The 26,229-nt window shown below is 37.3% G+C and overlaps 1 protein-coding gene across 3 annotated transcripts in view; it reads right to left on the reverse strand.

Annotated features, from left to right (window-relative positions):
* Positions 1-1,824: 1,824 nt before the first annotated feature.
* Positions 1,825-26,229, reverse strand: part of MCU (mitochondrial calcium uniporter) — a 189,424-nt gene continuing 165,019 nt past the window's right edge. The window contains exons 3-8 of one of the 3 annotated variants that reach the window (XM_087863043.1): positions 25,182-25,352; positions 23,932-24,036; positions 12,472-12,632; positions 10,812-11,015; positions 5,150-5,266; positions 1,825-3,759 (exon numbers count right to left, since the gene is read on the reverse strand). In XM_087863043.1, coding sequence (XP_087719169.1) covers positions 3,739-3,759; positions 5,150-5,266; positions 10,812-11,015; positions 12,472-12,632; positions 23,932-24,036; positions 25,182-25,352 — 779 coding nt within the window. In that variant the 3' untranslated portion in view covers positions 1,825-3,738. The other 2 variants (XM_045783563.2, XM_087863042.1) reach the window with 2 other exon arrangements.

Consider the following 26,229-nt stretch of genomic DNA (forward strand, 5'->3'; position numbering starts at 1 on the left):
ACTGTTCTTTTAAGAGATTTTATTTATTTATTTATTTATTTATTTATTTATTTATTTATTATCAATCAGAGAGAGAGAGAGAAAGCAAGAGCATGCACAAGCAGGGAGAGAGGCAGGCAGAGGGAGAAGCAGGCTCCCCGCTGAGCAAGGAACCTGATGCAGGACTCGATCCCAGGACCCTAAGATCATGACCTGAGCCCAAGGCAGACTCTTAACCAACTGAGCCACCCAGGCATCCCAGAAAAATGAATCATAATGAAACTGAGTTCCAAAATGTAAGAAATTCCATTTTCTGTGAACTCTTTCCAGATTGACTTTTAAAATTCCACCTATTTGTTAAGTTTTTAAAAAGATTTTGTTTTTTGGAGAGAGTGAGCACGAGCAGCGGGGAAAGGCAGAGAGGGAGAAGGTGAAGCAGACTCCCCTCTGAGCAGGGAGCCCAATGCAGGGGCTCGATCCCAGGACCCGGGGATCATGACCTGAGCCTAAGGTGGACGCTTAACTGCCCAGGGACCCGTTTTTGTTTTTGTGAGCATCTACTATGCGTTCATCGCTACTCTCTGCTGGTAAGCAAGATACAACAGTACATGTGATATGAGCTCTATTCTTTCCATTTACCATATTCACCATACTCACCAATCCTGTCACTCTGGTTGTTTGGTCACAGTATTCACTGATGAGTTGTGACATCGATGTCCTCTGGTTTGACTGGCCCAATGGTTCCCATCAAACCACCAGGACTTAAATACAGATTGCTGGCTCCATGCCTACTTTCTGATTCAGTAGGGATCAGAGAACTTGCATTTTCGACAAGGAGATAACCAGGGTGCCGCTCCAGCAATTGTACCAGGAGAGAACCCTTTGACTTTTGCCAGCTCTAAAGGTCTGTTATCCATTAGCAAACCACATTATCTACACCCGCTAATGGATTTAACTCTCCATTATCTAGTGAAAATTCACTAAAGTCTAACAATGTTGTTGAATATGCAGACATTATTCATTGAGATTGAAGAGTGGCTTACCATTTTCAATCTTACCTTCTTACACTTTACATCTGTCTCAGGGATGTCTGTATTGGGTTGCTATAGCTGCCAGGAGGCTCTTGGTACATAGTACATCTCCCGCTGCACTAAATACAAGCGCTTAACATATGCTTTTTGACATGCCTTCAATGATCTAGGTAGCATGTGATATTTTCCTGTTTGGTGATCATTATTTGATTTGATCACATTTGATACAAACTCTTAAAATAATATTTAATCTTGTTTCTTGGACAGTGTTCTGAAGTCCAGGAGACCATACTGGACAATCTGGTGGTCTGATATAATGGAATATTTTCCTGTTAACGAGGATATAAGGATATTAGTCTCAGTACTGCCAATGGCTTTATTCTGGCTGTAGAAGTCACTTAACATCTGGTGGCTCTGGAAAATTAGGAAAATATTGACCATCTTAGATTCAGGAAGCATTAATGAAATGCCTGTTTTTTAAAGTTTATTTATAAATTTTATTTATTTGAGAGAGAGAGCGAGCACAAGCAGGGGGAGGGGCAGGCAGAGGGAGAGGGAGAAGCAGGCTCCCCTCTGAGCAAGCAGTGATGGGCTGCGCTCCCCCTGCTTGTGCTCTGCCAAATAAATAAATAAAATCTTTAAAAAAAAAAGTCTATTTTTAAAATACAGGCTCTAGGAACCAAATTTAATTTCAAAATGGTATTTTTATAAGAATTAATTTTAGAAGTAAACAGTTTTCCACTAGAATCACTGGAAAATAAGTTTTGTTGCCGCTATTGTTTTTGGTTTTGCTTTAAAGAATTAGATGCTACAGTTCAAAAATTGAATAAGTATTTATTGTTCCAGAAGGTACATTGCTTTTTATACATATTTCATAAATGATACAGGATTTTACACATGTTCAATATTTTGCTATTTGTTTAAAGGACTTTTCTCCACATTTCCCTCCCTTGCCTCCCACACACCCTGAAAGGATTTGCTCATTGCACTGTGCTGTTTCTTTCTAAAAACCCTGCACACAAACAGGATAGATTAAAAAATAATTCATATAACTTAACAAAAATAAATGAGGGAAGGGGCTGGACGACTGGGGGGACTGGGAGACATGCATCCTTTCATCCCATCATGCCAGTGGAAGGGGTGGCGGCAGGAGCAGAGCTGCAGCGGTTCTGGCTTGCCTTCAACCTCTGCAAGGCACCTGGAGTCTGGGTTTGTCATTGCGAGTGCTTCTTTTCATACACAATGATCCCGAAAGAGGAAGAAAATGAGAAATAACCTCCTTGCCACAATGAGGAGGGTGAATCATGTGAAAGAAAAAGCCAATCAGCTGTGTGGCAAGCCTCATCATCCTTTCCATCCTGCCCCCACAGTAGTTAAAAACAGGATATTAGACACAGATCCCTTTGACTCTTCAAGTGCAGATGTCATCTGGAAATATGGTAGAAAATATTTTGATAGAGTATAAGATTAATTCTTCCTTTTCTCAATTTAAGATAAGAAAAAATAGGGTGAGAAGAGGGTAGGTTGAAGGAAGCCATAGAAATGTACTCCTGTATAAAGATAAATTGCACCCTTTGAGATCCACACACTTGATTTACAACTATTGAAGTGGTGGAGGTGGGGGGGCTCACAAACAGTGTGGAAGTGTGTGTCCTTCAAGATAAACAAAGTCTCCAGATAAGGCAGCGCCATCTGGGTGGGCTGGAATGCTGTCACACAAGCAGATTAACAGCAATGAAATTATTCTGGTTTGAAATGGCTAGAGAGCCATGATTTTTAGCCAATTTGTAAACCTTACATCTTCCTGATTTGGTAATACAGCTGAACACCACCCCCCATCTGAGTTATGGAGGGAGAGGGGAATATCAATAGGATAGTTAAATAAAGGAGGGAAATTCTGCCTCCTCTTAAAGATTAATTAGTAAAAAACAAAACAAAACAAAACAACCTCATGCAGTGTTGCCAATGATTCCTAGATACTGATCCAGAGCACTGGAATATACAGACATTTAAGAAGGTATTATGGGATAATCCAAAGTGTCAATTATCAAACAGTCGTAAGTTGGTTCCAACTATCATATGGATAAAATCAGCATAACCAACAGGAGTGGGTGGTCAGAAAAGGGGCACGAATAGGAGAGATTCCTGGTCACTTTGCAGAGACTGGGTCCAATTTAAAATAAACGCTAATGACATGGGCTCAGACTCTGTTTGCCACCCACATATCTTGAGGATTTGCTTTTCTGGTATATTTATTTACTCCTATGTCAAAAATAAGAAAAGTTAAATTAAAAAAAAAAATTAGAGCTGAGTGGGGTGCTGGTGTGTTACTGTTTTGCTGACCCTGCAAGAAGATGCAAGAAAGGAACACCCCCAGCATCCTTTTCTCATTATGAATCTCTCAACTATATAATGCATCATTTTCATCCAGAAACTAAGATGCTTGATTAAGACAATATTCACTAAGCCCTTTGAGCTTATATTCCACAAAGCCTGATCCTTAGATTTTAACATTCCCTTCTTCCCCAAGATTCTTTTTGTTTTTTTTTTTTAATTAAAGGTAAAAACCCTCAACCTCGACATGGCTCCCAGCTTCCACCTGCAATGCTTTAATTAAAAAGGCAAGAGTTATAAACAGGTGTTCTTTCTGCCAGGATTCAGAGGCTCTTTGCAGATCAATCTTTTTCACCAATTTGTCGAAGGGGCAGATGTACTTGTAATGGGTCTCTCAGTCTCTTAAGGTCCATTTCTGCCTAAAATAGAAACAAAAGGTGAGAAAAACTGGCTAGTGAAGCTTTCAATGACATTATTGTCTCCTCAGAAAAGGCATTTGTCTTTTCTGCATCTCTATGAATCACAGAAATCATCTCCATTACTCTCAAAATAGAGTGCCTCAGAAGCAAAGGGCTTTAAAGGCACAGGACAACAAAGGGGGACCAGAATGGAAGTCTGTCCTGGCAGTTTTCAGCTGTCAACAGAGCCTCCAGAGAAGGCTGTGCTGTCAACAGGGCAGGACTCAGAGGCTCAAGAATGCGGGGAGCATCTGATGCACCCTGACGGCGTTTCTCAAACCTCTGCCTTGATCCAGAACTTTAATTTACGTTGCTCAAGACTTCAGTTGTTCCTCCAATGGTTGTTTTTAAGTTTTTCACTTAGTGATTTTTAAAAACAGGGATGTGCTGTCAACTGCAGCACTTTCAAAACTCACACGGGCTGGGACCCCGCCGCTGGTGGACTTGGAGTATTAGGCTTACTCGGGGTGGGGCCGGAGCAGCTGTATTTTTCACAGCTCCCGGAATGACGTGATGTGTTCCCTCCAGTTGAGAACCACCACACAGAGCAACAGAAGACCCAAGTCGACCAAGGCCAAGGCAGGAAGACAGACTAAGCCTATTCAAAGCACAACTCCATCACCAATACGGGACAGAGAAGAGCAGCAAACATTAAAGAGGATAGAAGAACTTCTAGAGATTTTAAAAAAATCTCTAAAGTCATGTAAGACTACAGAGAAGAGGAATGAAGATTTATTCAGCAAAATCAAAGATATCAGAGGGAGGCACACAAAGAAATTTGAAAGAAGTAACTATTATGAGAAATAAAATATATCAATCTTTTTTAAAACAACATCTTCTAGTTCAATAAACTCTGACTTGTGCCTGGCAAACATTTCCAGTAGTCTCTCTTACCTGGATTTTATTTTTGCCCCATTGCTACCACACATTTTTGGTGGGAAATCTTTGGAAATGGTCGTAAAAAGATTTTAAAAAGAGAGAAAAGAAAAAATAGACAACTTAAGAACACAAAAAGAAAAAAAGTAAAAATAGTTCTACAAATTTCAATATGCTACTGTTAATGGGATAGATGGGACCCATTACCTTTTCACTTGCTTGTGTTCTAAAACTTTCCAGAGAGGTGTCCATGCTAAAATAGACATTTTTATTAACTGAAGAATAGTTAATATAGGAAGAAGAGGGTGTGATCATTCTTTCAGAGTTTACCCACAGAAGCACTATAGTTACAGATAACAGTAATAATAATAATAATAATAATAATAATAATAATAATAATGATATTATTATTATAATACCAATGCCATACAAAATGGGGCTGGAATTTATATTTATTTTTGGAAAACTTACCTGAGCAATTGCATCCTTGAGTTGATTATATTTCTCTAGGTCAAAACGTGACTTTTTGGCTCCTTTATGGAAAAATAATAAGTATTGTCTGTCTCTGGCTTCTGGATAAACATATTCCTACAAATTAAAGGAGAAATTAAATTATTAGTCCTTGGAATACTATCTTTACAAAAGGAGCACTTACTAGCTGTTGATTAGGTTCAATACACGTGCACACATATAAAGATATATACTGATACATGCATTGTGTTAAATATTTATTTCTTAAACATTTTTTATTGTGAAGCACACACGTAAGAGTACACAAAACAAAAATGTACATCACAATGAATCATCACATAATGAATAAGTTAATCATCACCAGATAAAGAAAATCTAACACTGTCAACAACCTGGAAGCATCCTCCTGCCTCTTCCGAATTAGTAACCTTCCTTCCTCCCAAAACTTACCACTATCTTGCCTTTTATGGTAATTATTTTATTGCTTTCTTTACAGCTTTCCTACTTAAGCATGAATCCCCTTGAACTCTACAGCTTAATTTTACCTGTTTTTTAATTTTGTAAAAATGGAGTCGGACAGTAGGTATCATGTATGGCTACTTTTGCTCAATATGTTTGTGATATTCATACTTTTGCAGTCCATTCATTACCATTGCTATGTTACATTCTATTGTATGACTACATCACAATTTATCCATTTTACTATTGATAGACTTTTGGGTTGTTTCCAGGCTTTGCTACTATGAATAACGCTGCCAAGAACTTTTTTGGGCTTATCTCTTCTGTTGGGTATATACCTGTGAATGGAGATCCTAGATCATAAGGTATGTCTGTGTTCAAATTAAGAAGTGATATGAAACAGGTTTCCAAAATGGTGGTACCAATTATACTCCCATTAGCAGGATACGAGAGTTGCCATCATTCCATATCCTTACCAATACTTGGTATCGCCAGTTTAAAAAAAAAATGTTAGCCATTCTGGTGTGTGTACAGTACTACCTCATTTTTCAAGAATGGCCTTACTGAGATATAATCACACACCATACAATTCACCCATTTAAACTATAATGTTCAATGGTTTTCACTGTATTCATGAAGTTGTACAACAGTCACTACAATCAATTTTAGACCATTTTCATTATCCCCAAAAGAAATCCTGTACTCTAATAGTTACTTCCCATATCCCTCAATATCTCCAATTCCAGGTAACTATTAATCTACTTCATAACTCTACGGATTTGCCTATTCTGGACATTTCGTATAAATGGAATCATGTAGCATGTAGCCTTTTGTGGCTGCCTTCTTTCAAGGCTCACCCATTTGTAGCAGGAATTGGTACTTCATTTCTTTAGTTGCCAAGTAATATTCCATTGAATGGATATGCTACATTTTATTTATCCATTAATAAACTGATAGATATTTGGGTTGTTTTCACTTTTTTGGCTATTATGAATAATACTGCTATGAATATTCCTGTACAAGTTTTTGTGTGAACATGTTTTCATTTCTCTTGGAGATCTATAGCATTTTCCCGATCACTTTTGAGGCTGAGGACTTTGTTCATATATTATTAGCCATTTTAATTTCCTTTTTTTTTTTTTTAAAGATTTTTTTTTTTATTTTTATTTATGTGACAGAGAGACAGCCAGCGAGAGAGGGAACACAGCAGGGGAGAGGGAGAGGAAGAAGCAGGCTCCCAGCCCAGGAGCCTGATGTGGGACTCGATCCCGGAACGCCAGGATCACGCCCTGAGCCGAAGGCAGACGCTTAACGACTGCGCTACCCAGGCGCCCCCTTAATTTCCTTTTTTTAGATGTGCTTATTCAAATCTCTTGCCATCTTTTTCTGTTGGGTTGTCTGGCTTTTTCTTACTGATTTACAGGCTTTGTTAATATATTCTGATCCTCTGTTGGGTATATGTACTACAAATATCTCCTCCTAGCCTGTTTACCCTTCTAAGGTGAGAGAGAGAGAAAAGCAGACTCTCCGCTAAGCAGGAAGCTCAATCCCAGAGATCATGACCTGAGCCAAAGAAAGACACTTAACCGACTGAGCCACCCAGGCGCCCTCAGAAGTTCTTAATTTTAGGGGCGCCTGGGTGGCTCAGTCATTAAGTGTCTGCCTTTGGCTCACGGCGTGATCCCAGAGTCCTGGGATCGAGCCCCACATCAGGCTCCTCCGCTGGGAGCCTGCTTCTTCCTCTCCCACTCCCCCTGCTTGTGTTCCCTCTCGCTGGCTGTCATTCTCTCTGTCAAATAAATAAAATAAAATCTTAAAAAAAAAAAAAAGAAGTTCTTAATTTTAATAGAGTCAAATTTATCATTCTTATTCTTTGTGGTTAGCACTTTTCATTCTGGGTAAGAAATCATTCCCATTCCACAGTAATTGACATATTTTCCTATATTATCTTCCAGAAGCTTTATTTTATTTTTTAAAATTGTTTTATTCTTAAGTAATCACACCCAACTGGGGCTTGATCTTAAAACCTTGAGATCAAGTGTTGTATGCTGTACCGACTGAGCCAGCCAGGTGCCCCTCTTCCAGAAGCTTTATTGTGCTACCTTTCATATTTAGATCTATAATCCATCTGGAATTAATTTTTATTAATTAAGGATGTGTAAGAATGGGGTCATTTCATTTTTATACGGATATTCAATTGTCCTAGCACCATTCATAGAAAAAGATTCTTCCTTCTTTGCAGTGCTATCTTTTTAAAATCAAAAGTTCATTTATACCAGGTTTGTTTCTATATTCTCTCATCTATTCCATTGGATTATTTGTCTTTGTGCCATTGTCTTAATTACTGTAGTATTATAAATAAAGGAAAAAATAAAGCTATAGTCTTCCATATCCTGTAGAGCAAATTCTCTTACCTAGTTTTTCTTCAAGGGTTTATTGGATTTTCTTAGTCTTTTACATTTTCATCGAAATTCTAGAAGCTGCTTATTCAAATCTCTTCCCCTCCATCCCCAAAATTGTTGGAATTTTGACTGGGATTGCACTGAATCAAACAGATCAATTTGTATACAAAACTGACATTTTTTAATATACACTTTTCTAGTCCATGAACATGCTTAAAATTTTCCTTTGATGTTATGTTTTTCTGCACAGAGGGTCTTGCACATCCTTTGCATGATTTACTTCTAGATATATTTAAAAGTCATTTTAAGTTACAGCTTTTAAAGTCTCATTTTATAATTGTTTGTTGATGGCATATAGATATGCAATTGACTTATGTATATTGACCTTATATCCAGCAACCCTTATGAAACTCACTTATGGATTCTAACCAAATATATGTACATGTTTTTGTATTTTTTTTATGTACAAAAATCTTCAAATAACATCAGTTTTCTTTCTTTCCCATCTTTACACTTTTTAATATTTTTTTCTTGCCTTCTTCCAGGGATAATTTATGTTCGCATCTGCCTGGAATCTATGAGCACTAGCACTTTGGGATTACCACTATTCTAGGAAAACCTTAGTCTAAATTATGGGATTGAGATGAATGAAGTTGGGCTATAGTTCAGAGAGAACCTACAACAGGTTCATCCTTATTCTACAACGGTAGCCATTAGAGGTTCCAAACCAAAGCAATCTCTATGGTTTTGGTCCTTCTAGATTATCAAGTATGGCTCAGCTTCTTGGTTTCTCCATCTTACCCTGCTTAGTCAGCATAAATCCACAGAGGAACAAGCACACCAACACCAGGTTCGCCTTCCTGGAATTCCTCTTCTTCAGGTCCTTCCATGGTAATTTTTGCTATCTTATAATATATATATTATATATCTTATAATACTTATATATCTCTAGTGTCTATAGGCAGATGTATTTTATGTTTTATCTAACTATTCTAACTATTCCTAATGGGAGGATTGGTCTGATGCCTAGTATGCCACACAAGAAGTGAATACTGAATTACTGATAATGACAATAATGGATTAATAGTAGCTAAAGGGAGATAAAAATTGAAAAAAAAAAAAAAAACCTGAATGCCTCACCTCCTAAGATATTACAGTCTAGTAAAGGGGTGAAGACATTATATGTGAATAATTATAACACAAGATAGCACAGGATAAGTGAAATGAAAGGCACAATGTGCTTCAGGAATGCAGAAGGAGAGTTCAAAGTTGGCTGCAGGGAACTGGCCAAAGGTTCATGAAAGATAAGCATTTAAGGAACCTTGAAATATAACAGAGGGAGAACAACAGGGAGAACTTTCCCAGTTGATAGAATGATGGGAAATAAGGAATGAAATGGTGGAAAACTCAGGGCATTTGGGGGGAATAAAGAATATAATTTGATTTGTTTAGAACACATAGTAAGTATACTGTAGGGAACTGACAGACCAAACTTTGGAGAAGACAGAGAGCAAGACAGAGATTATGAATATCAGGCTAAGGAGTTTGGACTTCAATCATTAGATAAAAAGAACCTATTAAAGGGGTGTGTATTTAAGGGACAGGAACAGGGAAGAGAGGAGAAAGAGAAGGCAGGAAACAAAGACAGACAGACAGCAAAGCCATGTCCAGAGCTGTGATTAGACATGATTGATCTGATTGTTTGGTTCTGTTCACTCAGAGTAATGAGTATAAGCCAGACATGGGACTAGGTGTTGGATACTCTGGGCAAACAATGGCAGGACATGAACAGCTTACTGTCTCTCTTCTGTACTAGACAAGTTTGGGAGGCGCAGAAAGGTTAAATACCATTCTTGGGCTTTCATTTTCTCACACATAAATAGACCTGTGACCAGTGGTCTAACAAAAACAGAAACAAAATGCCTATGTTCAATAGCAGCCATATAAAAATATGAGAGAAGCAATTCTCAGCTTTCTTTTGAAACCTAAGAGAATAGAAGAAGGTTCTTATGTCTCACTTACTTATGTTTTTTATCAAGGGAAGTTGGATCTGTGTTGGTATCACACAGTGATAATAAATCCTTCATACTTTTTAAAGTGACACAGGATTTTTCAAGCTACCATAAACATAACTGGCAACAAAAATTAGTTCCAGATACTGATATTTAATAAATGAGTCTTGGCTGCTAGAGAATAGGCCAGGCATATAAAAGTGATTAGATATCTAATTTTCATTTCTCTTCCATGTAAAAACAATAACAAAGAAGCCTACTTATACTCTTAACAAATTAGAAATTGCCCAGATTTGAGTTTAACTATCTGATTAGTTATCACCAACTTTCCATTCCAAGAATTCAATAAAAACAAAAAGTTTGAGACTACCCTATCCAACTGTTATACATAATATATAAAAAGCCAAGCCAACTTGGCTGAACAGGCTATCCTGCAGCAGATCATTCTTCTCCCTTTGCCCTCTTATTCTGTAACTTATTGTAAAATATTTTTTTCTGAATTTAATGGTTTATATGGCTCACTTTATAGTCTGTGAGGTCCATGAGGTCAGGAGCCATGATTTACCTCCCTACCTTTACCTCCTAGAATAGGGCCTAATACACAATTAGCATGCATGTGCATGTGTGTATACGTGTGTGTGTGTGTGTGTGTGTGTGTGTGTGTGTGTAGGATAAATGAGTACTTAAAGGGAACTGGCCTTAGAAAGAATACAAGAGAAAAGAGAACTACTTTAACAACCAAAACTTCAATAGCATCTCATAGAAAGTTTCTAGAAGAGCAATTCTTACCTGGCGTGTCATTACAAAATATGCATACATTGCCATGGCACTTCCGTAAGTGATAAAGTAGGTGACTGGCTCCATGATGTCCCAGGAATATTCCCACCAGGTAAGCCGGGCCAAAATGCCAAACTGTGTGGCCATGTAGGCAAGTCCACCCCATAGCACCAAAGTGGTCCTCTTCTCAGCTTTTCTGCTAATTTCAATTCGTACCTACAGGCAACAAGATCAATCAACAATACAGTATTTTGACATAGAACCCATTTTAAATTTAAGCTGTTTTACGTTCACGGAAGAAATAGGGCTCATAATCAAGACATGTCAGTATCCATTCTAGTAAAGTAGCTTGTCTTCCTAAATAGTGTCTGTAGTTTTCACTGAATATTTTATAAGAGTAACACTTTCTTAGGACACTTGTGTTTTATGTTTCACCCTAGAAGTAGATGAAAATATGGTGAAACTACAGGAGTAAGTTAGTGTCAACAACTCTTCATCCAACTACACAATTTTCTTTTTTGAGGGAGGGATATGAAAACATGCCAGTGTTCTCTTACTGTAATATACAAGATTTAAAATCTATCATCATTGTTTGCTCAAGGGGTCTGCCAGGGGGCAGAAAGCACAGTGAGTCAGAGCATGGACTCTGGATTCAGAACAGCTGTGTTCAGGCCCTGATCTGTATATCGTTGTCAGTGTCATTATAGAGTTGTTCCGAGGACTAAATAATGGAATACAGGTAAAATAACTGCACAATTCCCGGCACATAAAAAACATTCATAAAAGATGATAATTATTTTGTTATAGCTGGTACATTAAAAAAATGCTTTTTTACATCTTGAAAATACCAAATTTAAATCTTATTTTCCTTCACAACAGTTCAAGTTTAATTTATCATATTTCTAATGGTCTTAAATTTAATGAGAACAACCTTGAGATACATGTTCATCATTTTTAAGGAAATGAGAAAAAGCATAATATTAAGAGTATTTGTTCTCTTCCTTAATCTCTGATAGTCTAATTTCTTAAAATGAAAATATTTGCATCATCATTAAAAAATAATGACACGTTTACTATAAAACATCTAGAAAAATGTAAAGAAGAGAATCAATCATCATCCTACCACTACATTAGCATTTTGGAATATATTCCTTCTGACATTTTTCCTGTGGTTTACATATACATATATATAAATATGCATAGCTATATGCACAACACATTTAAAAATTAGATCATAGTATACACTAATATGCACGCTATTTTATAATTGACTTTTCATAAAATCATAATATTCTTCTATTGCATATTAGATCTATATAACCATTTTTAACAGCCACATAATACTCCATATAATATTGATTCTTAACTTGGCCAAAATTATTATTCACTACACTCATAACTTTTCTCAATCAGTAATTATTTTAATTTGGTAAATGGTAAATCAGGTTAAGGGCAGACATTTAGAGCTCAAAGTTCTGTGCCCATTATGAAGACTCGAAACTATTCCTTTTTAAGTTTTTTCTTAGCTTCAATTGGACTAGTTTGATTGACTAAAGGACTAGTTTGATTGACACAACTCAATTACCAAAAAAGATGGAGGGGTAAAAAAAGCAAACATATATGCTCTAGAAAATTACTGTTGAAGAGGGAAGTCTGAGATTTGAATCAGCACCTTTTCCAGGGGAGCCAGTTGCTCTTTGAGATCCTCCAATCTTTCGATAAGCTCCCTCTCCTTGTTTAACTGGTGTTGCTCGATGCACAGCGTGGTGTACAGCTGCTGGACGAGTGTCTTCACATCATTCAGTGTTGCTGCATTTTCGTGGCTTAAGAGGTCTGGAAAAAAGGGGATTACATTTTTTTAAATGTTTGCCTCAGATGGAGCATTACTATTCCCAGGGCTATTAGACAATAATAAAAACAAGATAGATTCATTTGCTATAGGGAACCCCCCATCAGTGTTCAACTGAAGGAAAGTGATAGTTCCTTTTCAAAAAAGAGGTATCTACAAATCCTAGAAAGTCAATTCATATTTAGGCAACTTCAAAATTTTGAAGCCAACATCTACCTTTATAATTCTTGGAAGTCGAAATGCTACAAACAAGGTTACAAATAATAATAATCTTCATTAGATAAAAACAAAAAATTTTAGGCAATATGTTAAAAACTAGTAGAGAGGTTCACAATCAATCTGATTATCACGCTTATCAAAATGCTTATCTATAATTTATCTATGGTCCTGCCATTTTAATTGGTTATTTTCTTCCTGTTTAACACTAGAAAAAATACCTAGTATTTCAAATTTGCAAATACAAAGGTATAAATAAAAATACAATTACCCTAAAACTCTTAGCTCCCATACACCTTCCCCTAGCATACCGACTTTTATTTATCCCTGTTGAGAAAAGACACAGAATATAGCTGTTTGGGCCTCAATATCATGTTTTAGAGGGCATGAGTTATGAGAATGATTGAAAGGGTAGAAGATTAAATTCTTTGATTCAATATCCTCTTCTGTGAGTAGCATGTGTTTCTAGAAATCTCAAAATTATGTTTTGAAAATCTAATAAAAAATCAACTATGGGGCACCTGGGTGGTTCAGTCAGTTAAGCGTCTGCCTTCAGCTCAGGTCATGAACTCTGGGTCCTGGGATCCTGTCCCATGTCGGGTTCCCTGCTCAGCGGGGAGCTTGCTTCTCCTTCTCCTCCCTGCTCATGCTCTTTCTATCTCTCTCTCTCAAATGAATAAAAACAAAAAAACACAAGGAAGAAAACTTTTGTTTTAAAATCTTATTAGCCTTAAATGTGACATTTTGTTACACACAGCATAAATCAAAATAAGCCATAGTCAGAATTAGCCATGTATTTAAACTTTTTTCAAGGATGTCCTTTAGTACAGTTATCACAGAAATTCGATTAATGAAAAATTCAAGTAAGGGAAGCAAATTGGATTACAGAAGAGCTGATATAATAAAATGGGATACAGCACCTAGCATAGTACCTTGCACACTTCAGTAAATGTGTGCTGAGTTAATGGGAACAGACAAAAGCAAGAACACTTTGAGTTCTAGAAGTCATCTATGTCAACAGGGCCTTCTCTCCACTGAAGTTGTAGCTCACATTTGCATATGGCTTTATACTTTCCAAAGTTACCAGAAGAGGAGGCTGCACTCTAGAAGGCAGTAGCTTATACAGAATGTCACGGTGAAGTGGTAGAGTCCGTGTCTCCCGACCCCATGACTGGAACTGAATTATAATGTTTCTATTAGATCAACAACAATATTTCTCATGAAAGCTTGGTCCCCTTTCAAAAAGACAATTCCTTAAGTAGTGATCAATTATCTATGGTTAACAAAATCTCTACACATACATTATTTATATCATGCTATCTTCACAATAACAGCCTGAGTAAACTTGGCAGCCAAAATTTATAAATGAGGAATTTGAATCCTAGAGATAAGATTAACAAATGTTTTTGTATTACGTACTGAGGACTGGACTTTTTTATGGAAATATTTTTTTACTGCTTTTGTGTTTTCTGCCTTTTATACTGTCACTTTTGGTCTCCCCTTTCCACTCGATGAGTCCCCTTTAATGTAGGGCTGTTTTTGTGGTCATGAATTCATTTAACTTGTTTGTCTGGAAACTCTTTACCTCTCTGTCTACTCTGAGTGATAGCCTTGCTGGATAGAGTATTATTGGCTGAAGATTTTCCCCTTTCAGCGCGTTGAATGTATCATGCCAACCCCTCTGGCTGGCAAAGTTTCTGTTGAAAAATCTCCTGCTAGCCTTATGGGTTTTCCCTTTACGTTACTGGCTTCTTTTGCCTTGCCATTTTAAGAATTTTTTTATCATTATACTTTGCAAATTTAATCACAGTATGTCTGTGTGGCTCTGCTTTTGTTGATTTTGATGGGAGTTTTATTGTGCCTCCTGGATCTGGATGTCTGTTTCCTTCCCCAGATTAGGGAAGTTTTCAGCTATTATTTCTTCAAATACATTTTCTGCCCCCTTTTCTCTCTCTTCTTCTTCTGGGACTCCTATAAGATTTATGTGTTATTATGTTTGACGGAGTCATTGAGTTCCCTAAATCTATTTTCATTTTGTGTAATTCTTTATCTCTTTTGTTCAGCTTCATTGCTTTCCATTACTGTCTCCTAGGTGATTAATTGGTTCCTCTGTTTCTTCCAGCCTGCTATTCATCACATCAAGCATGTTTCTAATCTAGTTTAATGCACTCTTCATGTCTGATTCCTTTTAAAAGATGTATTTATTTATTTATTTGAGGTGGTGGGGGGGACAGCATGAGCAGGGGGAGGTGCAAAGGGAGAAGCAGAAGCAGACTCCTCACTAAGCAGGGAGCCTGATGCGGGCTTGATCCCAGAATGCTGGGATCATGACTTAAGCTGAATGCAGATACTTAACCAACTGAGTCACCCAGGTGCCCCGGTCTGACTCCTTTTTAACTTTTTTTTATCTCTGTGGTAAGGTTCTCAATGATGTCTTCCATTCTTTTCTCAAGCCCAGTGACTATCTTTATGATTGCTCCTTTAAATTCTCCATCAAGTATGTTACTTTTATGTTTGCTTAGATCTCTAGCTGCAGCCTTGTCTTGTTCTTTCATTTGGGATAAATTCCTCTGCCTTCTCATTTTGCCTTAGTCTCTGCCTGCTTCTCTGTGTTACAAAAGCCAGTTACGTCTCTTGTTCCCTCTTCAACATAGCCTCTTCTCTCCCGTTTTTTTTTTTTTTAAGATTTTATTTATTTGAGAGAGAGTGAGTGAGAGAGAGCAAGAGAGCGAGCATGAGCAGGGGTAGGGGCAGAGGGAGAGGGAGAAGCAGACTCTCCTGCTGGGCAGGGAGCCCAACATGGGGCTCGATCCCAGGAGCCTGGGATTATGACCTGAGCCAAACGCAGACAGTTAACTGGCTGAGCCACCCTCACTGTTTTCTCCCTTTAGTTGTGGAGTTTGTTCTGTCAGTCTTTAGGTTGATTTCTGGGGTATTTATGATGATTTGATAGTTATCTAGTTGTATTCATGGGAGGAGGGAGCCTAGGGTCCTCCTACTCCACTGTCATCTTCCCCTGAATCCACTCTTACTGTTTCAGCTTCATCCGCAATTGTACAAGGTCTCAGTCCTATAATAAATCTTTTATTCCACAATACTTATGTGGTTCTGATTCCCCAGTTGAACCCTGACTGGTACAAATACTATGTATGTATATATGTATGCTATTATTTGCATAAAAAGGGAAAAAAGTTATGCATTCATATTTTCTTACAAATGCATCAACAATATTTGTCAGGAAACATAAGAAACTAAGAACAGTGCTTGCTGGTACAGAAGGAGCAAACGGTGGATGTGGAACAAGGAAAAGAAAACTTTTTCCCATACGTTCTTTGACTTTGGGAATTAAACCTTGTGACTGTACTGCCTATTCTAAACAAGTACAAGAATTTAATGTGCAATCACATACCTTCTAACAGCAATGAAAAAACCATGAAATGATAATTCAAAGATCAATCTCACAGATGTCCAATTACTAAAGCTCCAGTAAACTCAAGAGAATTTGCTTTATTTTGTTAGATTTTCTTGTCAGGAAGAATATGGTTCCAAGGTATTGTCAGGGTGGAGAAAAACATCAACCTCAAACCACTGACCTGGAAAAATTTGCCCACATATTTGGAGATGAAATTATGAGAAGATAAATCTGCTAATGGCTTAACAACAACACTTTTGGATGATTTGTGCATGCTTCACTAAAAATGCAATTAGATATTTATTAATGTTTTTGCACATGTCATCAGTGCCAGGAAATCAAGGTACACAAAGGCAAGGAAATGTGTTAACATAATGGGGATTAAAAGTCTTTTCAGCTACTACAATGATTTGAGAAGGACTTTGGTTGAGTCTCTGATAAAGTATTTGTTACTGTTTGTATTTGGTTTGTCTGTTCAACTGTTTCTCTCAAGTCATTTACATCATTAAGAGTGAAGCAAGGTTTCCAATATCCTCTGGATGGATAAATGGGGAAAAGGGTTAGTGGTGCCAATCAAAATGATTCTCCTTAGCACAACAACTTTCAACAACCAGTGATTTAGATTATATGCTCTTCCTTCCTATATTAAGTGGAAGATAGTTAATTACGACTTCAACATGGACTGAGATAAAAGATCTTCTGTACTCCCTTTCCATACTCCTCCCTCCATTCTAGATTTAGGTTGGGTTTTAAATAATCTAATTGCTAAAACAGTTACTCTTCTCATCCTGCAGTGGGCAGACAGCAATCCAGCCATACACAGCTATCATAACCAAAAGAATGCAAGGATACTTACAGCTAGCCTTAGTGCTATGACCTGCCCCCTTGGTTTTTTCTGCCTCTTCCTTTCCAATTTTGGGGTTAGGTACAAGAGTTGTCAACACCTGGGGCGCCTGGGTGGCACAGCAGTTGGGCGTCTGCCTTCATCTCAGGGCGTGATCCCGGCATTATGGGATCAAGTCCCACATCAGGCTCTTCCGCTATGAGCCTGCTTCTTCCTCTCCCACTCCCCCTGCTTATGTTCCCTCTCTCACTGGCTGTCTCTATCTCTGTCAAATAAATAAATAAAATCTTTAAAAAAAAAAAAAAGAGTTGTCAACACCTAAGTATCCATAATACTTATGGACTGTCAATCCCACATAAACATGGGCCTTTATTAGATCCTCTATCAATAAGCCCTTTGTCCTCAGTGCATGACAGAAGTGTGCAAAGTTCGGGTTTACTGGTACGCAACATATAGCATTTTTAGTTCTAAAGTGCTATCCACTTGCCTTTGGAGACATGTCTTGAAAGAAGTTACCGTGGCCTAGAGGAGAGCATAGGCAGCAACCTTTTCGACATCGGCCACAGTAACTTCTTTCAAGACACATCTCCAAAGGTAAGTGAAACAAAAGCAAAAAAGAACTTTTGGGACTTCATCAAGATAAAAATCTTCTCCACAGCAAAGGAAACAGTCAACAAAACTAAGAGGCAGCCCACAGAACGGGAGAAGATATTTGCAAATGACATTACAGATAAAGGGCTGATATCCAAGATCTATAAAGAACTTCTCAAACTCAACACTCAAAAAACTAATAACCCAGTCAAAAAATGGGCAGAAGACACAAACAGACAATTCTCCAAAAAGACATACAAATGGCTAACAGGCACATGAAAAAATGCTCAACATCACCAGCCATCAGGGAAACACAAATCAAAACCACAATGAGATACCACCTTACACCAGTTAGAATGGCAAAAATTAACAAAACAGGAAACAACAAATGTTGGTGAGGATGTGGAGAAAGGGGAATCCTCTTACACTGTTGGTGGGAATGCAAGCTGGTGTAGCCCCTCTGGAAAACAGTACGAAGGTTCCTCAAGCTGTTAAGAATAGAGCTACCCTAGGACCCAGCAATTGCACTACTAGGTATTTACCCCAAAGATACAGATGTAGTGAAAAGAAGGGGCACATGCATCCCAATGTTCATAGCAGCAATGTCCACAATAGCCAAACTGTGGAAGGAGCCGAGATGCCCTTCAACAGATGAATGGATAAAGAAGATGTGGTCCATTTACACAATGGAATATTACTCAGCCATAAGAAAGGATGAATACCCACCATTTGCAACAACATGCATGGAATTTGAGGGGATTATACAAAGTGAAATAAGTCAAGCAGAGAAAGACAATTATCCTATGGTTTCACTTACACGTGGAACATAAGGAATAGCACGGAGGACATAAGGAGAAGGAAGGGAAGAAGGAAGGGTGGGAGACAAAACATGAGAGACTATGGACTCCGGGAAACAAACTGAAGGTGTCAGATGGGAGGGGGGTGAGGGGATGGGTTAGCCCGGTGATGGGTATTAAGGAGGGCATGTATTGCATGGAGCACTGGGTGTTATATGCCAACAATGAATCATGGAACACTACATCAAAAACTAATGATGTACTGTATGGTGACTAACATAACATAATTTAAAAAAATAATAAAGTGCTATCCGTCAATAAGGAAATGAAAGGGAGGCCTGAGTGGCTTGGTAGTTAAGCATCTGGCTTTGGCTCACATCATAATCCCAGGGTCCTGGGATCGAGTCCTACATTGGGCTCTTTGCTCAGCAGGAAGCCCGCTTCTCCCTCTGCCTGCTGCTTCCCTGCTTGTGTGCACGCATTCTATCTCTCTCTGACAAATAAATAATGTCTTAAAAGGAAAATAGGAGAGAAGTGAAAGTTAAAGGAGGGGGGTGAGTAGAAAAAATTGTTTCAAAACTTAAAAAAAACTGTCTTGTAAAAGTTCTCCTCCATTAACTTCTTTATTAGATTTGTTCCATCTGCTCCATGTATATACAAAATCCTAGTGTTCTCCTCATCATCTGATACCTGAGCTCTAGTACCTTCAATTTCTTTTCTGTTTAGCCTTTTTACTAAAAAGAGTACCAATGTGGGGAAGAGGAATATGCCTACTCATCTGGATGATTGCCAACCTTCTCAAATACAGAAATTCAAACTGTTCTCTTGATGCAGCTGAAAAAGATGGTGACTTGGATGCCAGCAATATCTTCCCCACACAGGGAGACAAATATAATATGGTGGAAACAAAATTAAAACCTATTTTATATATTATCAAAAGAAAATGATTTTCTTTACTATGTTTTTAAAGATCTTTAAAAAATTTTTTAATGCTAATATAGTTAACATACAGTGTTATATTAGTTTCAGGTGTACAGTATAGTGATTCAACACCTGGTGCTCATCACAATAAGCGCACTCACTCCTTAATCCCCACGACCTGTTTCACCGGTCCCCCCACCCCCCTTACCTCTGGTAACCGTCAGTTTGTTCTCTTTAGTTAAGAGTCTGTTTCTTGATTTGTCTTTTTCCTTTGTTCATTTGTTTTTTTCTTAAATTCATATGAGTGAAATTATACGGTATTTGTCTTATAGGATTATACTCTCTAGCTCCATCCATGTCATTGCAAAAGGCAAGACTTCATTCTCTTTAATGGCTGAATAATATTCCATCATATACATATATACACCATATCTTCTTTACCCATTCATCTATTGGTGGACACTGGGGCTGCTTCCATAATATGGCTATTGTAAATAATGCTGCTATAAACATAGGGGTACATGTATCCCTCTGAATTTGTGTTTTTGTATTTTTGGGGTAAATACCCAGTACTGCAATTACTGGATCATAGAGTACTTCCATTTTTAACTATTTAACTACTGTAATTATTTTTAACTGGCTGTACCAGTCTCCTTTTTCTCTACATCCTCACCAATACTTGTTGTCTCCTGTGGTTTTGATTTTTACTATGTTTTAAAACTTTGGGAAAAAGTGTTTATGGACTTGAAACAGTATTATTCAAGCTTTTGTGAGAAATGGTATCTAATGGCATAATCCCTCATTGTCTAATAACAGAGGTAAGAGAGCTATGATGTACGAAAATATTTTAAATACTGAAAAGATACTTTGGGGTGCCTGGGTGGCTCAGTTGGTTGAGTGACAGACTCTTGGTTTCAGCTCAGGTCATGATCTCATGGGTCTTGAGATCGAGCCCTGTGTAGGGCTCTAAGCTCAGCAGGGAGTGTGCTTGAGACTCTCCCTCTGGCCTTCCCCTGACTTGCGTGCTTGCTTTTTCGCTCTCTCTCTTTCATAAATAAATAAATCTTTTTATTTTTATTTATTTATTTTTAAAGATTTTATTTATTTATTTGACAGAGAGACACAGCCAGCAAGAGAGGGAACACAAGCAGAGGGAGTGGGAGAGGAAGAAGTAGGCTCCCTGATCTGCTCTGGGATCACGCCCTGAGCCGAAGGCAGACGCTTAACGACTGAGCCACCCAGGCGACCCTAAATAAATCTTTTTATTTTTTTTTTAAGATTTTTTTTATTTCTTTATTTGACAGAGACAGCCAGCGAGAGAGGGAACACAAGCAGGGGGAGTGGGAGAGGAAGAAGCAGGCTTCCAGCGGAAGAGCCTGACGTGGGGCTCGATCCCAGAACTCTGGGATCACGCCCTAAGCCGAAGGCAGACACTTAACGACTGCGCCACCCAGGCGCCCCTAAATAAATCTTTTTAAAAAAGATATTTTAAAATTCTACACCAGTGCTATTGAGCTTACCAAATTTCACATTTCAATTTATAATTATTCCACGAATTATAGACTTTTGACCCTTGCAAACTTAATATTCTTTTTTTTAAAAAAAGATTTTATTTTTAGGTAATCTCTACACCCAACATGGGGCTCAAACTCATAACCCCAAGATCAAGAGTTGCATGCTCTACCAAATGAGCCAGCCAGGTGCCCCACAAACTTCATATTCTAACTGACTTCTAGGGAAGCTGAGTAGTATTCCACAGTTCTGAGATGTAGATAAAATAAAGAGTTGTTAGAATGGTGAACTGATTACCAGAAATTCATATATAATATCTCCCCCTTTCAGTTTCTACCTTCACTTTCCCTTATTCAGCTTGGGAATAACCCTATTTAAAAACCTAAAACATTCAATTCTGCTTTAAAAACACAGTATTAGACACAATGGTTAGAATCAGTCATTGATTAAAAGCTTCTAGTTTTTGACAACATAATATATGGAAGCTTACTGTCCTGCTTATTATACTTCACGTAAAGATATATTAGTGAACTTTTTAAATTATACTAATAGAAAATCTAAATAGAATGAACTCTCTAGGTAATTTATATACACACACAAAATACTCCTAAGTAGAATGCCTTCAAGGTCTACCCAGTTTGTCACAAATGGCAGGTTTCTGTCTTTTACACAGCTGAATAATATTCCATTATATATATGTACCACATCTCCTTTATCCATTTATCTGCAAACAGACAATTAGGTTGTTTTCATATCTTCACTACTGTGAATAATGCTTCACTGAATACAGGAGTGCAGGTATCTCTTTGAAATTCTGATTTCATTTCCATTGGTTATATATCCGAAAGTGGGATTACTGGATTATATGGTATTATGGTATGGTCAGTCAAAGGGTGCCAAACTTCCAACTGTAAGATGAGTAAGTTCTGGGGATCTACTGTATAGCATGGTGACTATAGTTAATAATATTGTATACTTGAAATTTGCTAAGAGAGTAGACCTTAAGTGTTGTCACCACACACACACACACACACACACACACACACACACAAAGGTAATTATGTGAGGTGATGGAGGTGTTAATTAATCCTACTGTGGTAATCATTTTGTAATATTAAAGTGTATCAAATCATCACACTGTATACCTTAAACTTACAATGCTATATATCAATTATATGTCAATAAAGCTGGAAAAGAAAGAGCAAATTTAAAGAACAATAACAATAACAAAAAAACGGAATAAACTAAGGCCTGTACTTCTGTTATTTTAAAGAGAGTCCAAAAATCAGGGAATAAAGAAAAACATATTAGCATAACTGGTATGTAACTAACAATCCCTGGTCTAGATGTTCAGTCATTCCAATGTAATAAAGTCTGGTTCAGTAATGTCTTACTATTTAAAGGATACTTGTCCATTCTTGCTGTATTTACTATATTTTTTCTAAGTTTCAACGAGCTTGCACACGGAAGAGAATCTGGCTTGTGAACAATCAAAATGCTACCACCGTAACTCACTTATTTCACTCAACACAGAATGACCACCTGAGTCCATGGAGGACACAAAAATCACAATGCTTTCTGTCTGAGCACTAACAAAGAAGAAGAATAAGAAGAGTTCGGAGAATAGATTAGTCACTTCTGGTTGCCTAGGAGTCAGAGCAAGAAAGAATAGAAAGAATAGGATCATTAAAGCCTTCATGGAAGAGCCGACCTTGACGATTTTGACATGAGGAATAGGAGGTTAGGAAGGAAAAAGCACCTTAGAAAAAGGTGAGCAAACACTGAGATGGCAAAGAATGGCACAGTTCAGAAAAGAGCAAAGGAAGAAAAGGCGGAGGAAGAGTAGACAACATGTAAGAGAGAAAGAGGAAAACTTAAAGTAGATGTGGACCAGATTTTGGAGGCGTTCAATGTTTAGGCTTTCACTGAGAATATTTTCTACCTTAGACACAATTCTCAAAAGCAGAATTGAAAAGAAGGGATGCCCTAGGAGGGTGGTGATAATGGAAGGGGCATTAACAGCAGTTAAGTGACAATAAAGATCAAGGGCAGAGAGAGGAAAGTGACAAAAAAGACCCATATCAAAGCCTATTTTAAAGAGCTATCTAGCATCAGTACTGTGCAGAGCCATACTGGAGTCTGGGATAAAAAGAAAAATTAGTAATACCGACTGCCTTCATTTAAATTTTTGATATTTTGTTCATCATGGGTTTTGGCATTAACTTTAAAATAGTTCATTAAAATATTATTTATCTTGATTACTAAGTGTTTTGGGGGCACCCTCTTAAAATTTACACCTGAAGGGGCATCTGGGTGGCTCAGTCAGTTTAGCATCTGCCTTTGCTGCAGGTCATGATCCCAGGGTTCTGGGATTGAGCCCCACATCAGGCTCTCCGCTCTCCCTCTGCCTACTTGTGCTCTCTCTGTCAAATAAATACATAAAATCTTAAAAAAAAATTTGCACCTGAGGCAAATACCACACTTTTTATATAAAAACATAGACACATCAGAAGTTCCTAAGGACTATTACACTAATTGACTTTCATACTACTGACCTTGAGCCATCAAAAAAAAAAAAAAAAAAAACCATAAAAAGATTAATTTCTGTTACAAATGTTTAAGAGGACAGAGAAGTCCACACTTCATTTTAAAAAGATTCCCCCTGCCATTTTATTAAAATGATGTGACTTTTAGCTTGTATGGAGGGAAGGAGTTTAATTTACATAGAACATTCATTTATGTGAATGAGTGACAATATCCAATAATAAACCATTCTGGTGTCTAGGTAGAATCTAAATGTCAGTCACAGTACTACCCACGTACTCAAGCATGAGGTACTCAATGAGCTGTTCAACTGAAAGAGTTTATCTGGACATAAGACTTCCAGTTTCTTTGAGTATTATCTGCTTTTCAAGGTTATCCAGGGAAAAACAAAGTTCTTTCCAAAAGCCCCTCCATATTTCTCTGACCTTATCAAGATTACTTTTTACCTCTCTTTGGTGGTCGTACATGATACGTTAAGTCATTAATGACCAGCTTAAAGTCATCAAGGAGTAGGAGGTCTATCCCCGTTGAGGCAGCAACTCGAACTCCATCTGTGAAAAATTTAAATGTAAAAATTTAAACTTGTCATATGTCCATAATTATTTGAGAATGATCAGGAAAAAGCAATCCTCAAAATTGATTTTAAAAATTGTACCTTCTCTTTTAAATTCCAGTACACTTTTGCCTCATCCCCAATGCTAAACAAAGCTTTTATTATCTGAGTTTTTTGCTTTCATGACCTCAAGTCCATGAAGATTTAACAATACACTTTTCTCACAGAACTTTAGGAACAAGTAAAATAATTACATAGATCTATAGGTGTTAATTGGAAATCTAGGGTTGTTGGGAGAACTGCATGGATGTCATATATCTATGATGGAAGCTGGTTGAGTAAAAAACACAATGCTTTCTAATGTATGGTACCTCTCAGTATAATTACTGGTTAGTTGCCAGTAATTTGGTAGGGCCAGATTTTAGGGTCAGCAAAGTACACCATACTGGTCTACTAATTATATTACTAGATAAGATGAAAATTAAGTATATTTAAACTACTTGAAGCATAGAAATGTGGCAAATTGTTAACTGGTAAATCCAAGGGTAAATAGGTATTTCCTATGTTTTATGTTTTCTGTAGGTTTAAGATTTTTCAAAGAATGGGAAAAAATATAAGGTACTTACATAAATAAATAGGAAAGATGTCATATCAAACGGGAATTTTTGGTGCCTTATTTTATGTTCTTTTCCAATCACATGTCTTTATTTTGTAAACTTTCATGTGAAAGACAGATCTAAAAAAGAAGTCTTAACATTTCCTATCTCCAGAGATGAGGGCCAACTGTTAGAAAAATTTATTTTATGGCTAAGGTAATAATAAAAGGTTCGATAACATAAAATGTGACCAATCGCTCATCTTTGCCCATGGCATTATATACGAGGTGCTTCTGGATGAGCCTTTTGTGTACATACAGTCCTAAAATTCAACAATTATATTCTGAGAACTGAGAGAGAAGTCACTGGTTCTCATGACATTTACTAAGCAAAAAAAAATGTGTTCTAAAGTTAAGAGTGTGGGATTCTTTTGCAGTGGTGTGTGTGTGCGCGTGCGTGTGTGTGTGTGTGTGTGTGTGTGTGTGTGTGGAAGTGGTCTGGGGTGAAATGAGGGTTGGGTGGGAATTAATAATGAATGTGACTGTACCTGGTGAATAGATTGCAACTCTGTCAATTCCCCGATCCTCTTCTTGCAGTTGTCGTAAAAACACACCAACCGAGTCTGAGACAGGTTTGAGTGTGAACTGGCAGCGTTCACGCCGGGATGGTAGCCTCACAGATATCACAGGTAACCCATTTTGATACACCACTGTCACATCTGAATGAAAAAGACCCATAATCATATGATAATTAGATTTCATTGTAAGTTAAAGCTACGTTATTACTATTCTTACATAGGGCCTATTATTATCAATGTGGTTTAAAATATTTTCAAAGGTTTAAGAATATGCCCTTTAGCTTTAGTTGAAGGTTATTCTGGGAACTGACTTATGGAAGATCAATCATACAGATCACACAATTCACTTTTCAGGAAAAAAAAAAAAACCAACATGCAAAGGATTATCTTCTAAGTAGGTCAGGAAGAGACTTTCCCAGAAATTTGAGGAAAAGATTTTGGTATTGGTGAATATAAACCCTAGTTCTATTGAGGAAGATTTTTAAATAGCCAGAGATTGCTGGGCTAGGCTCCATAACCTGTAGGAGGTGGCTCCTAGGAGCCACAGCTTTCAAGAATCCCTGGGGAATAACATGTAAAAAGACATTAAAAAGAGACCCTTACTCAAGGGCAGTCAATTCATATTTATGGCATAATTATTATTTCCAAGGTGCTTGATAAATAAGTATTCTCTTATACAATATGAATATATTATGATATAATCAAAACACTTCTTTTTACATTCTCTTGAACATCATCCTGAGGTCAGCTAGAAGCCAAAATTCAACTATTTGGGATTTTCTAATAAAAGTTATTAAAGGAAACATTATCATAAGCTATAAAACTGAAAAGATGTTCAACATGACAGCACAGAATTCCTATTTCCTTATCTTCTTCCTCAATAGTCTTGATTTACAAAGCCTTAGTCCCTAAAACAAATGTCAGAATAACTCTTTTGAAATAATTTTCATGTGAATTTTTAAATAAATAAATAAATAAATAAAGTTTGAAGCAGAATTTTTTACATGAGCAACCAAGC

Source organism: Ursus americanus, chromosome 6 (genome assembly GCF_024610735.1).
Source record: "Ursus americanus isolate L20-20 chromosome 6, mUrsAme1.1.p, whole genome shotgun sequence".
In the NCBI taxonomy this organism is placed as follows: domain Eukaryota; kingdom Metazoa; phylum Chordata; class Mammalia; order Carnivora; family Ursidae; genus Ursus; species Ursus americanus.